General features: G+C 40.7%; 1 protein-coding gene across 2 annotated transcripts in view; it reads left to right on the forward strand.

Annotated features, from left to right (window-relative positions):
- Positions 1 to 12,261, forward strand: part of oplah (5-oxoprolinase, ATP-hydrolysing) — a 47,634-nt gene that overhangs the window by 19,739 nt on the left and 15,634 nt on the right. For both annotated transcript variants that reach the window (XM_026222902.1, XM_026222903.1), the window contains exons 10-15: positions 6,801 to 7,087; positions 8,931 to 9,043; positions 10,775 to 10,945; positions 11,084 to 11,221; positions 11,303 to 11,441; positions 11,859 to 11,971. In XM_026222902.1, the coding sequence (XP_026078687.1) occupies positions 6,801 to 7,087; positions 8,931 to 9,043; positions 10,775 to 10,945; positions 11,084 to 11,221; positions 11,303 to 11,441; positions 11,859 to 11,971 (961 nt within the window). The remainder of the gene's footprint in view (positions 1 to 6,800; positions 7,088 to 8,930; positions 9,044 to 10,774; positions 10,946 to 11,083; positions 11,222 to 11,302; positions 11,442 to 11,858; positions 11,972 to 12,261) is intronic.

Consider the following 12,261-nt stretch of genomic DNA (forward strand, 5'->3'; position numbering starts at 1 on the left):
CACTCTCTCTCTCGTCACAGACCTTGCTGAACCACGCCTCCCCTACAACAAACCCCCACCGCCAACTGGTACCTCCTTTTTAGTGAGGTCAGTCACAAGCTGGTGAGGTCGAATAACCAGGAATAAACTTCCTATAATATCCGGCCAGCCCCAGGAACTGCCTCACCTCCTTTTTGGCCTTGGGCCTGGGGCAGGTCACAATCACTGCAGTCTTGTCAATTTGGGGACACACCTGCCCGTGACCCAGATACCCTACCTCCACCCGCCCAACTGCGCACTTCTTCGGGTTGGCCGTTAGCCCTGCCCGTCTCAGTGCCCCGAGGACAGCCCTCACATGCTCCATATATGCAGCATGGGGTCGCAGCACTCGATCCATGAGATGCTGAAACGTAGCGGGGGCCCCGAACAAGCCGAAGGAAGCATCACAAATTGGTGTAATCCAAACGGCGTGGTGAAGGCTGTCTTTTCTTTGGATATGGGAGATAAGGGGATCTGCCAATATCCTTTTGTTAAGTCCAATGTCCGAGCCGAGCCGTCTGTTTTAGGCACAAAAACTATGGGGCTCGCCCAATCACTGTGGGACTCCTCAATTACTCCCAACACCAGCATCGCCTCTAATTCTGTCTGAACCATCTCCGTCTCAATATGGTGCTGAATCAAATAAGTATGACCAGGTAGGGGCGAAAACACGTCTACAAATTCGGACCATAAATGCCCGATGTCAGTGAGCTGCGAGGGCGAGAAGTGATCCCCTCCCGGGGCCAGGGCGAGGGATTTTTCTTTAAAGACTGCTTCTGGCCCGAGATCTTCCTTGGAGCTGGAGGTTGGCAGTAATACGAGCACTTTATCTCCCTGTGCAAATACTCTGAGCTTATTTCCCCTGTTATACAAATGGCTTTATCAGCCCTGGGCCTGAAGCAAATTCTCCATAGAGATCCGCCCCAGTGTATGGAGTTTTGCTCTCAGGTCCATGACATTGAATGTCGTTCTTCGAACAGTCCGGCCGTTTGTGGGTGACAGACGCTGGTACGTATTGCTTTAATGCCCAACAATTCGTGTAACGTGCGTGACATAAACACGGTGTCCTGGTCCGTGAGAATCTCTTTTGGGATTCCAACGTTTGAGATTAAATGAAGCGGTGAAAGTGAAAGTGACGTGACATTCAGCCAAGTATGGTGACCCATACTCAGAATTTGTGCTCTGCATTTAACCCATCCGAAGTGCACACACACAGAGCAGTGAACACACACACACTGTGAACACACACCCGGAGCAGTGGGCAGCCATTTATGCTGCGGCACCCGGGGAGCAGTTGGGGGTTCGATGCCTTGCTCAAGGGCACCTAAGTCGTGGTATTGAAGGTGGAGAGAGAACTGTACATGCACTCCCCCCACCCACAATTCCTGCCGGCCCGGGACTCGAACTCACAACCTTTCGATTGGGAGTCCAACTCTCTAACCATTAGGCCACGACTTTGTTGCGGAGCGCCACTGCCTCTGGATATTGTGTTGCGTAATCCACTATGACTAACGCAAAACGATGTCCCCATGCTGATCATTCTAATGGCCCGATGAGGTCCATACCAATTCGGTTTGAAGGGGACCTGCACTAAGGAAGAGGGCGCAATGGCACTTTTGGGGTGGCCAGTGGGTTCAACAACTGAAATTCCCGACAAGACGCGCACCATCTGGGCATTTTCGTGAATGCTTGGCCAAAAAAATCGGGTCATTAGACGATTTAATGTTGCTGTCATACCTAAATGCCCTGCCATTGGATTACAATGTGCCGTCTGTAAAAGCATTTCCTGACAGCTCTGAGTTACTAATAATTGGGTTGTATCTTCCGTTTTTCTGAGTGTCGTGGGTCACTCGATACAACCGATCCTTAAAGGTCCCGTTTTACGCGCTTTTTTGTAGCTTTGATTGTGTTTACCATGTGCAATATAACATGTGTTCATGTTTCGCGTGTAAAAAAACACAGTATTTTTTACACAATACACCTATCTGTATACCGCTGTTTTCACTGTCACAAAAACGGGCTGATGACTTCTATGAAGCCTCTCCTTCAGAAATACGTGACGAGTTCTGATTGGGCCAGCGGTTCCTGTGCTGTGATTCGACAGCAGCTGAGAGCAGGCTGCCCTCCTGGTAACGCGATTGGGCTAGAACGCACGTGCTTGAGATGTATTTATAATCACAGGAGCGTTTTTACTGACGAGATGCGCATGAAAACCGCATTCGTTTTTTTGCACAGCCCTAACATCTAGTTAACAAAGCTGAACAGCGTTGCCCTTTGTGTAATACGTTACAGAAACTGTTAAACGCACCAACTTAAATAATAAAATACACTTACCAGTTGTGGTCCAGACAAAGAGGGCTCCATCTTTCAAGAATAATCTTTGTGCAAATCCGGCATTAAACTGATTGAGATTGAGAAAGTTGTCCTCAGCAAGCTGTCCTCAGCAAAATGAACTGCACATAGTTTTACATGTGCCTTATAATGTTCGGGAACCGAGTTAAACATAAATTGTAACCATTAATCTCAAAGTACAGCGTTCCTGGGAAGCCCAAACAAAGGTGATTGGACTCAGAGATGAAAATAACAGCGTTTCAACGACATGGCGACAAAAACAAACAGCTCTTCCTTCTTCTCCGTCAGAGCGCAACAAGGCCACGCCCCCTGTTTGTGAATTCATGTGGGCGGTGGTTAGTCAAAAAAACTGTTTAGTGACGTTATTACTGCAGGAACTAGAGGGCTGTAGTCCAAACGGGTCATTTTTTGTAGGCAAATTCTGTTAAATCAAATATCTCGCTTGGCATTGAACTTTGAGCTTTAGCATTTTACAGATATTATTTATACTTCTATATTTATATGTTTATTTAACAACATTACACACTAACTAAAGTTTAAAACATGGAATCACGAAGAAGGGGACCTTTAATAAGGGCAAAATATGGATAAGAGAGCGCGCAGTCAGGATAGAGGAACTGCCCTCGAATGCATGTTTGAGGGTCTCATCCTGGGACTGCTCCAGGGGAAAGTCATCGCGACTGTAAAGGTTTAGTCTCTCCAAGTCGCTAGGTTCAACCCGGCTTGATCGGGGGCAGCCTGCGGGTCGTCCGGGATCCGGACCAACGTCCCCACTTCCATGACCAGGCACCGATCCACGAAATGGCCCGGATCCCCGCAAAGCCATCAGGACGGCCCACGAACACGCCGCCAGCGTGTCCTCCGTTAGTTGGATGGCCAGATCCAGCGATGCCAACTGGTGGCACTGGACCCACTGGGCGTTTCTCTTTAGGAGTCGAGAGATGAACTGCTCCAGTACCACTTTGTTGATGGTCTCTGCGTCGCTACCTCCGGCCAACAGCCATTTGCGGCACGAGTCCCTGAGCTGCTGTGCTAAGACAAAGGGCCGGCCAGCTTCGGTCAATTACAACGAACGGAAGCGCTGAAGGTGTTGCTCGGGGCTGAGGCCGACCCTTTTGGAGAACTGCTCTTTATAAGTCTGCATATACCAGAAGGTACGGGACGGGCAGTTGTTGAGCAGCCTTCTGGGCCTCCCCTGACAGCAGCGGGATCACTCGCACCGGCCAGCTGTCTGTTGGCCAACCACATGCCTCGGACGTTCTCTCAAACAGGTCGAGAAAGGCTTCTGGATCATCTGTTGGCCCCATCTTCATAAGAAGCATGTGAGCGGCGGGGTTGGAACTGAGGGAAGCCGACCTCATCCGAAACTCCCGGTCCAGCAAGCTCCGGAACACCTCGCAGTCGTCCTGCATCATTGCCTGAAACCGATGTTCGTGGTCAGCCCATAAGTCCAGCAGGGCTTGATGGTGTTCCCGATGCAGGCCCACGAACAATGATGATCTCCGCAAACAGCGTTCTCGATGGTCCTGATGGAGTTTGCATGGCGGTGTCATTCTCCTTCCTTCCCGGGTTTCGGCACCAGTGTAATAATGTTCTTTCGTAGAAAGAAGGAGACCAGGGTTGGCATTTCTGAGGCTCGTGGGAATATATTAAGTCAACACAAAAATAAAACAAAGTCGCTTAATTCAAACCACTGCTGGGCAATACACAGTCTTGCTTCTTCTTTTGGGCTTCCACTAGTCCTTAGCTCTCTCATTCCTCGCCGGTTCACGGCTGGATTAAGTACCACTTCCCCACGGCAATCACTGCAATGAGAACCGGGTGTTAATCGTTTTTCACTTGACCCACTTACCACCGCTCGTCTCTTCACTTTCTCTCCCGTCACAGACCTCCCTGAACCACGCCTCCCCTGCCACAGCATTTTTCGAATGCTTGGCGAAAGATATGTGTGTTTAATCTAGATTTAAACAAAGAGAGTGTGTCTGAACCCCGAACATTATCAGGAAGACTATTCCAGAGTTTGGGAGCCAGTGGACTTTGCTATCCTAGGAACTACCAAAAGTCGAGAGTTTTGTGACCTGAATGACTGAGTGACCTGAATGACCTCCATCAGGTTAAGTTATATTCATTAAAAAAAAAAAAAAAAAAAAAAAAAAAAAAAAAAAAAAAATATATATATATATATATATATATATATATATATATATATATATATATATATATATATATATATATACACATACATCATACATACATACATATATACATACATACATATATATATATATACACATATATATATAGTTTGCAATGTCTTAAGAGTAATGTTGTGGTAACATCCTAATATCCTTTCAACATTTAAGGGTAGTGTACTCCCCCATGGCTTGCGTCAGCACTGGTCAATTCATTGATTTCTATAAAGTGAAGCATCAGCTTCAGTTTTTCCCCGTTGTTTATCCCTGTGTTTACCTCTCACGTCACTTGCTCCGCCCTTGCACCATAGCTCATGACCGGAAGAGAAGATGGGTCATTTTGAGGGGGAGAGAAGGTTAATGTTTTTGATTAAAGATTACGAGGGCACGTTAATTAATAATTAAGTGAAGTGCATGGATACATTTTTTATAATACACACAATAGTATTCCATTAAAAAATAAAAATTTTCGATTTTGATTTCACAGCCACTTTAAGGCACCCATTACAATAAATGTACATATTCTTAATAAATGATTCACACTAACTTCAAACTACTCAAGCAGAATGATTTGCCAGAGTTACTGAAAGGTGTGCACCTCAGGCCAAAGTCCTCAAAAAGACTCAAATAAGAAATAAAAATAAGAAAAATAATTAGAAATGTCAGAACACTTGTCAATCTCACACTGATATGTATGTCTATACATAGTATTAAATTATTTTATTTATCTATAACATACAGACATAAGACACAAGGTCTCCTTTATCAGAATATGTTGCTATTTTCTGTGCTTTTTTACTACAAAAGACTATAAAACCATTAAAAAAAAAAATTATGCAGCTACAGTATGGTGAGCGTTGATTAATATACTTGCAATTCCCAACTATTTGTGGGAAATTCATGTCAGATTTCTTAAGTATCCTCCCAAAATAACAATATAAATATGGTTCAGCACCAAATTGCATCAATTCCATAACTGTAAAAAGGCTCAATATCTGGTCTCATCTTATTGAGTTTGTGTATGACAACTGTAGGATACAGCTTTCTTTCTTCAGGTCAATCATATTCATGAAAAAGCTTTAAGTTGCCACAGTCATTGCATGCTTTTGTGCTGCGCTTTATTTGTGCCATTTAGTTTTATTATTTTATTCGAATTTGAAAGATAATAACAAAATAGTTTGATAAATAAGATCTCTGATTGTAGTCCTTGAAAACCAAAAAAGAAGTGCTTCAAATAATTTTAGTTTGCAGTTTCTGTTCAAATCCTGCATGCATTACAGAAAAAAAATAATGGAGAAGGGTTGACCATACAAAAAGCATAAAATATCAACTTTATTTAAATTTTATTTAAAAATCAATTTTAAAGGTGTGACATCTCTCCGTTATGGACCATTCTGAAATCAGAATGCATGCAAACACATCTAAATGCTTTAAAAACCTTAACAGAGACGTCTAGTAGCCAATTGGATGCGCCTTTAAATAGAAATGTAACATTCATTCAAATTATATTAACAGGGAGTATTTGCTTCCGCTTTGAATCGGTTCCTTTTAGTGCTGCGCTAAAATCGAATGCGATTTTAATGCGCATCTCATCAGTAAAGGTGCTCCTGTGATTAGTATTATATCTCCAGCACATGCGTTCAGATCTGGGTTGTTTTCACAGCAAAGTTCTCTCTTCACAGCAGTTCAGTCAGTTTACTGTTTGAGTACATTAATTACTCCGGGATATTGGTTTGTTTGAACTCAGAGGGAGTGTCAGCCACATTAAAAAAGTAAACAGCTTAAGTCATTTGTGGATTAATGCATATTGGAGATGCAAACCGTTTAAAACGATACCGCTCGATTTGGTGAACTGGTTCAAAAAGATCTGGTTACATCGAATGATTCGTACGCGATCCGTAACATGTGGTTAAAGCGGCACTCAACATTTTTGCAGACATGGTGGGGGTGCCCATTGTGGTTAAAAGCACGTTCTAGTTGGCCACCTACTGTAGCTAACATCACATGTGGAACCCACCTGCTGAGAGAAAAACACAAGCTAAATGGCACTGAATGCTGGTGATGTAGAAAGACCTGACTTACCATTATTTTTTTTTTACTTAGGTTCACACATTTAAAATGTAACTTCAAATGTAAATGTCTTGACGTTATCATGTCATAAAGACTGGACTGAAAGCAATAGCTCAAAAACAAAATTGTTCTATAACAAAAGTGTTTCTCTCTTCTCTCCTGGTTCAGGTGGTCCTCTGACTGTCACTGATGCTAATCTAGCCCTCGGCCGCCTGCTGCCTTCTTTCTTCCCAAAAATCTTTGGCCCTGGAGAAAATGAGCCTCTCTCAACTGAGGAAACCATGAAGCATTTCTGCACTCTCACAAAAGAAATTAATCAATACCTCTCAACTAACCAATCATCAAGTAGTGCTGCAGGAGGGAACCATTCAGAAATGAGTGTTGAAGATGTCGCCATGGGCTTCATCAATGTGGCTAATGAGGCCATGTGCCGGCCAATCAGAGCACTTACACAGGTATAGCACACTATTCAGTCACTTTCCGTTTGTATAGCTTACGTAAGAGAATAGGTGTAATATTTCAATCTTTTCATTCTTGGTTGTTGTGACCAAGAATATGACATACAACTTTCTTTTTTTTTTTTTTTTTAATTTAGTGCAAATTACCAAAAATATGAGTTTGCACAAAATAAACTTAAAATGATGTACGTCACCAATCTCATCTTCCTATCTAGCCACTGAACTTATTTAGTCCATTATATAGTCACCTTATTCCTACAACCCATGACGCTTAGAGCTAATTTTGTGTGTAACTTATTTTAAGTTGTAAACGATGAAAGGCTTGCACTATGAACGCAATAATGTTTTTTTTTTAACTGGGTAAAATGAGATGACAGTATTCTACTCATATGTTGCCTTAATCAAAAATTTTCATTAATTTAAGCATTGCGTGATACTATTTCAAAGTGATTTCCATCATTTTGACAGATTATAAATTGTATTTACCTGAGAAAACTAGCAAACCTGGAATGAAACGTTAGGAATTGAGGAGAAAAACAAGATATTTTTCATGCATTCCACAATTAATGGAACATAGAGAATATTAAATTGGGGGAAAAGACCACAAATGTTCATTATGAGCTGTCCTTTTTCATACTATTCAAGTGGAATGCAAAGGGAAAACAGAAAATAATCATGAGGAAAAGAGTGCAGTGACTGAGCTCTTGCCATAGATATTCTTTTTATAACGGCACGTTAAATACCAAGCGTTATGTTATTCTCATGGTCTCTGAGAATAAATAATTGAGGAAAATAGACCGCTCATTTAGTCACACAGAAGGATAGGTTTTATGTGTAGGGCAACCTGATGACAAACCTATTTGTTTCAGTCTTTTGTTCGCAGTAGGTTTGTCAGGAATAAGGTAGATACTGTAGTAGCCAAAAGTAATGTCTGGATAGGATGTTTGCACAATATTAGTTTTTTTTAATGAATTTCAGTAGAACTATCAAACTATAAGTAGTATAATATATTATATTTAACTGACAAAAGTGTTTGTGCTTCAATTCCAATTACGGAATAATGAGAAATAATTAAATAATGATATTCATTCAGCAGCTTTGATTCATAAAAAAAAAAAATAATAATGTTTGGGATAATTATTGTTAAAATCACGTTTATATATATATATATATATATATATATATATATATATATATATATATATATATATATATATATATATACACGAAAGTATTGGGACACCTAACCATTACACTAACAGGGACTTTAATGACATTGCATTCTAAATACTCAGACTTAAGGCCAGTGAAGTTCTTCCTGGCATCCACCAAACCCACACTAGCTTATCAGACTGTCAAACTGAAAAGCATTACTCATTACTACACTTTTTTTTTCCACTGATCCAGAGTCCAGTGGCAGCATGCTTTACACCACTCAATTTGATGCTTGGAATTTGTACTTAATGTGAGGCTTGCATGCGGATGCGCTGCTCTTTTACATTGCATTGATCATTATGAAAATGAGCTGTCTGCATCTGTGCACTTCCATTTACACATTGTTATTAGATCAACCACAAAACTTTTTTCACTTCCATCAACACTTTTAAGGGGTTGTGGTCTCATGCTAATTTGCCCTGATTAGTAAATCTGTCCCTATATATTTAAATATAATTGAACCCATGACCATTGTACTACTGTTTGAGAAACTTAAACACACTTGTAGTACATTAAAATTATCTGGCTTATTTAACATTTTAAGCAAGAAATGTACCTCTGTAAAGTATGTTCATGTCAACATCAGTCAGATTGTGACATGATGAATATCATCTCTCTCTTAAAGGCTAAAGGCCATGATACATCTGAGCATGTGCTGGCATGTTTTGGAGGAGCTGGTGGTCAACATGCCTGTGCCATTGCAAGAGCCTTAGGCATGAAGACTGTCTTCATTCACAAGTATGTCTATATGTTTATGCATGTGCATTATCTTTTTGTTTTAGTCTGATGTTGTCACATGCTTGAAGGGGAGTCTTTATCATATAAGTCATGAAAGTCATGTTATCAAATCAGTCCCTTGCGAAATGGATGAGAAGCAATGAAAATGTTCTACTGGTTGGACAGCACATCACCGCTAAAAAGTCAGGTGACTGTACCACCTTGTTCATATCTGTACCTGACAGGTAACTTTCAATAAAATGATAGCACTTCTTCTGAACTTGATTATTCACCACCTTACTATGTTTTTAATCTGGCATTGCACCATTTCAGATATTTTTGCCTCCTGTATGATGCTTGTGTTCTGCTCTTTTTAAGTCATTAAAGCCCCTTTCACACTGCACGTCGGACCCGGAAAATTGCCAGAACATTGTCAGTTTGCCTTCTGTGTGAAAGCAACCACGTCCCGGGATTGATTCCCGCATTGAACCCGGGTCGGGGACCTAGTAACATTGCGGGGTTCGACCCGGGACGAGCGCTGTGTGAACAAAAGCCAGATCTAATGCCTTGTTGAAGTGATGACGCGCGTTATTGCACGACTCTTTTACTGGCTGTTTTGAAGGAAGATCAACGTTCGTGACGAAAAAATATGTGCGAACTGTAATGAAGCAGAGATCCGTTAGTTCCTCACTTTCCGTGCTGACACAGAGATCGTTCGCTTGCTTCAGTGAAAGTATAACGCGCCTACCGTTTTCGACTCGTACATTACACGTCACGCCCTGATGTCACGTGTCGTTACGGGATCTTTACGGGTTGTGTGTGAAAGCACGCACATATCCCGGGTAATCACTGGCAGTGTGAAAGTGCACAATCTAGCGACCCGGGAACAATTGCCAGAACACTTTACCCATGTATTTGCTGGAATGGCAGTGTGAAAGGGGCTTTAGAAGAATTGCATCTGTTAAAGCTGGTGAACATTTGGATTTCAAAACTGCCATGAATCATCACTTGAATCTTGTTTTTTATCCATTCTGATATTCAGTACAACAACATGATTGCAAGTCTGAAAATACTTTAAGTAACATATCTAAAAGAAAGAATTAACATAGGTTTAAACTTTTTTATATTAGTCAGTTATCTTTATCTTTTTTTTATTTCTTTAATATATATATACACTAACAAATAAAGGATCAGAATCATCAGGCATTACATGTTTGTTGTAACAGGCGACAGGATTTCCTGAAGATTGAAGACAAATTTCCTAAATACAACTGAAAACTTATCATATCTTGAAAACTTTTGAAAAAAGGTGGTTAAAATTTCAAATATTTAGACTGCGGTGGAAGGTTTTACATAGACTAATATTGGAAGTGGGACAGATCAGCAAAAAAACAAACTTGACATATACATAAAGGGTGTCTGCATTATGCTGTCTATCAGTTTTTTGACCTTCAAAAGAATACATTTTTGAGCTATAATCTAAAGTCCTTTTTATTCAGAATCTATGGGTTGACATGAATCTGAAATTGTGATCAGATGTTTTAATCTGACACTGAACTGAATATTCTCTTCACATCTACTTGGACCCTAGTGACTTCTGCTTGTGGCTGTTTTTCATGTTCATATTCATAATATATAAAATATGTAAAATATAAAATTAAATGCCTCAGTGTTTCAGAACACTGACATAAAGTGCTTGCGTTTTTGAACTGATTTGATGACACTACAATGCAATACTCTTTTTTCTGTCAGATACAGCGGAGTGCTGTCAGCATATGGTTTGGCTCTGGCTGATGTGGTGGAGGAGGTTCAAGAGCCATGTTCTCTAAAATATGAAGCGGGCTCATACTCCGATCTGGACAGCAGGATTGAGCAACTGACTCAACGCTGCAATCAAATACTGTGCAAACGAGGCTTTAGCAGGTCACCCTCAAAGATGCAGCCAGATCTCAAAGCATCTCTTTTTGCTTATCTGTTGTGTCATTACCTTTGAAAAAAAAAACTGATTATAGATGCAGTAACTTAATATTATGATAATAACATATGATTTTGTCTGTACAGTTCTCAGATCAATATAGAGGTTTTCCTACACCTGCGGTATGAGGGCACAGATTGTGCACTCATGATCTCAGCCGCAGGTCACCCCAGTAACGCCCACTCCTGCATGTCTGGAGACTTCAGAACAGCCTTCACTAAACGGTACTGCTATTTCCATTGTGAATGCTCAAAATGGCTTGTTGTTTCCTCTTCTGTCTCAAAATTTGTATTTTTCTACATCAGATATCTAAAGGAGTTTGGGTTCACCATCACTGATCGGCCTATCATGGTGGATGATATTCGTGTACGCGGTTCTGGGAAATCTGGAATTAGGTCAAAAGTGCAGCCCAAAGCAGGGCAGAAATCTCCAAGACCTATTAAGGTATTTAAATCTAGGACAGCTCAAAGGTATCACACAACAGACACGTCACATTCAGTTCAAGGGGCAGTCCAAAACGGTGAATCTAATCATTAAACAGGAAAAAATTACTTCAGCAATTTAGAAAAAGTGGCATTAATGAATTTGAACTTTGGTGTTTGAAAAAAAAAGAAATTTTAAGAAAAAGAAGATCTGTATTATTATAGCTCTCTAGATGAAGCATATAGAATTTATTCAAGCCTATGTATTGTATTATGTACATTAACAACAATTTGGGACAAATATATTGCAATTTAATTGAAAACTAATGGAGTGACAGTAGGAAATAGCTGGGCGTCATGGACAGACACCCCATGGCATGTTTTACCAGGCGGTTTACACATATATTAAATTGTTTTGTTTTTGTTTTATTGGACCCAGATGACCCAGTGTTACTTTGAGGACCGTTATTTGGACACCAGCGTGTATCTGTGGGAGAATCTTTCCAGTGATCACAGTATCCAGGGACCAGCCATCATTATTGATAAGAACAGGTGAGTGATGTCCTGAAGGTTTCTCAATTCTACATTATACATAGTCAGTAGTGGTGCTTGGCACTCATTTTGAGGGTTTAATCAGACATGCTAATATTACAGTGTGTGTGTCATTCTATGTTTTCCGGTAGTGAATGATTCTTTAAGACGTGTTGTTGATGAGAATTTTGCTCCTAAACAGTCCTACAACCCATGGGCAGTACTTGACAGAACACAGAACCCTTATCTGACAGCAGGTCTAATGCATTTCCTTACCAGACCCGTGTAAAATAAAAACAGCGATCCAAACC

Source organism: Carassius auratus, chromosome 37 (assembly GCF_003368295.1).
Source record: "Carassius auratus strain Wakin chromosome 37, ASM336829v1, whole genome shotgun sequence".
NCBI lineage: Eukaryota > Metazoa > Chordata > Actinopteri > Cypriniformes > Cyprinidae > Carassius > Carassius auratus.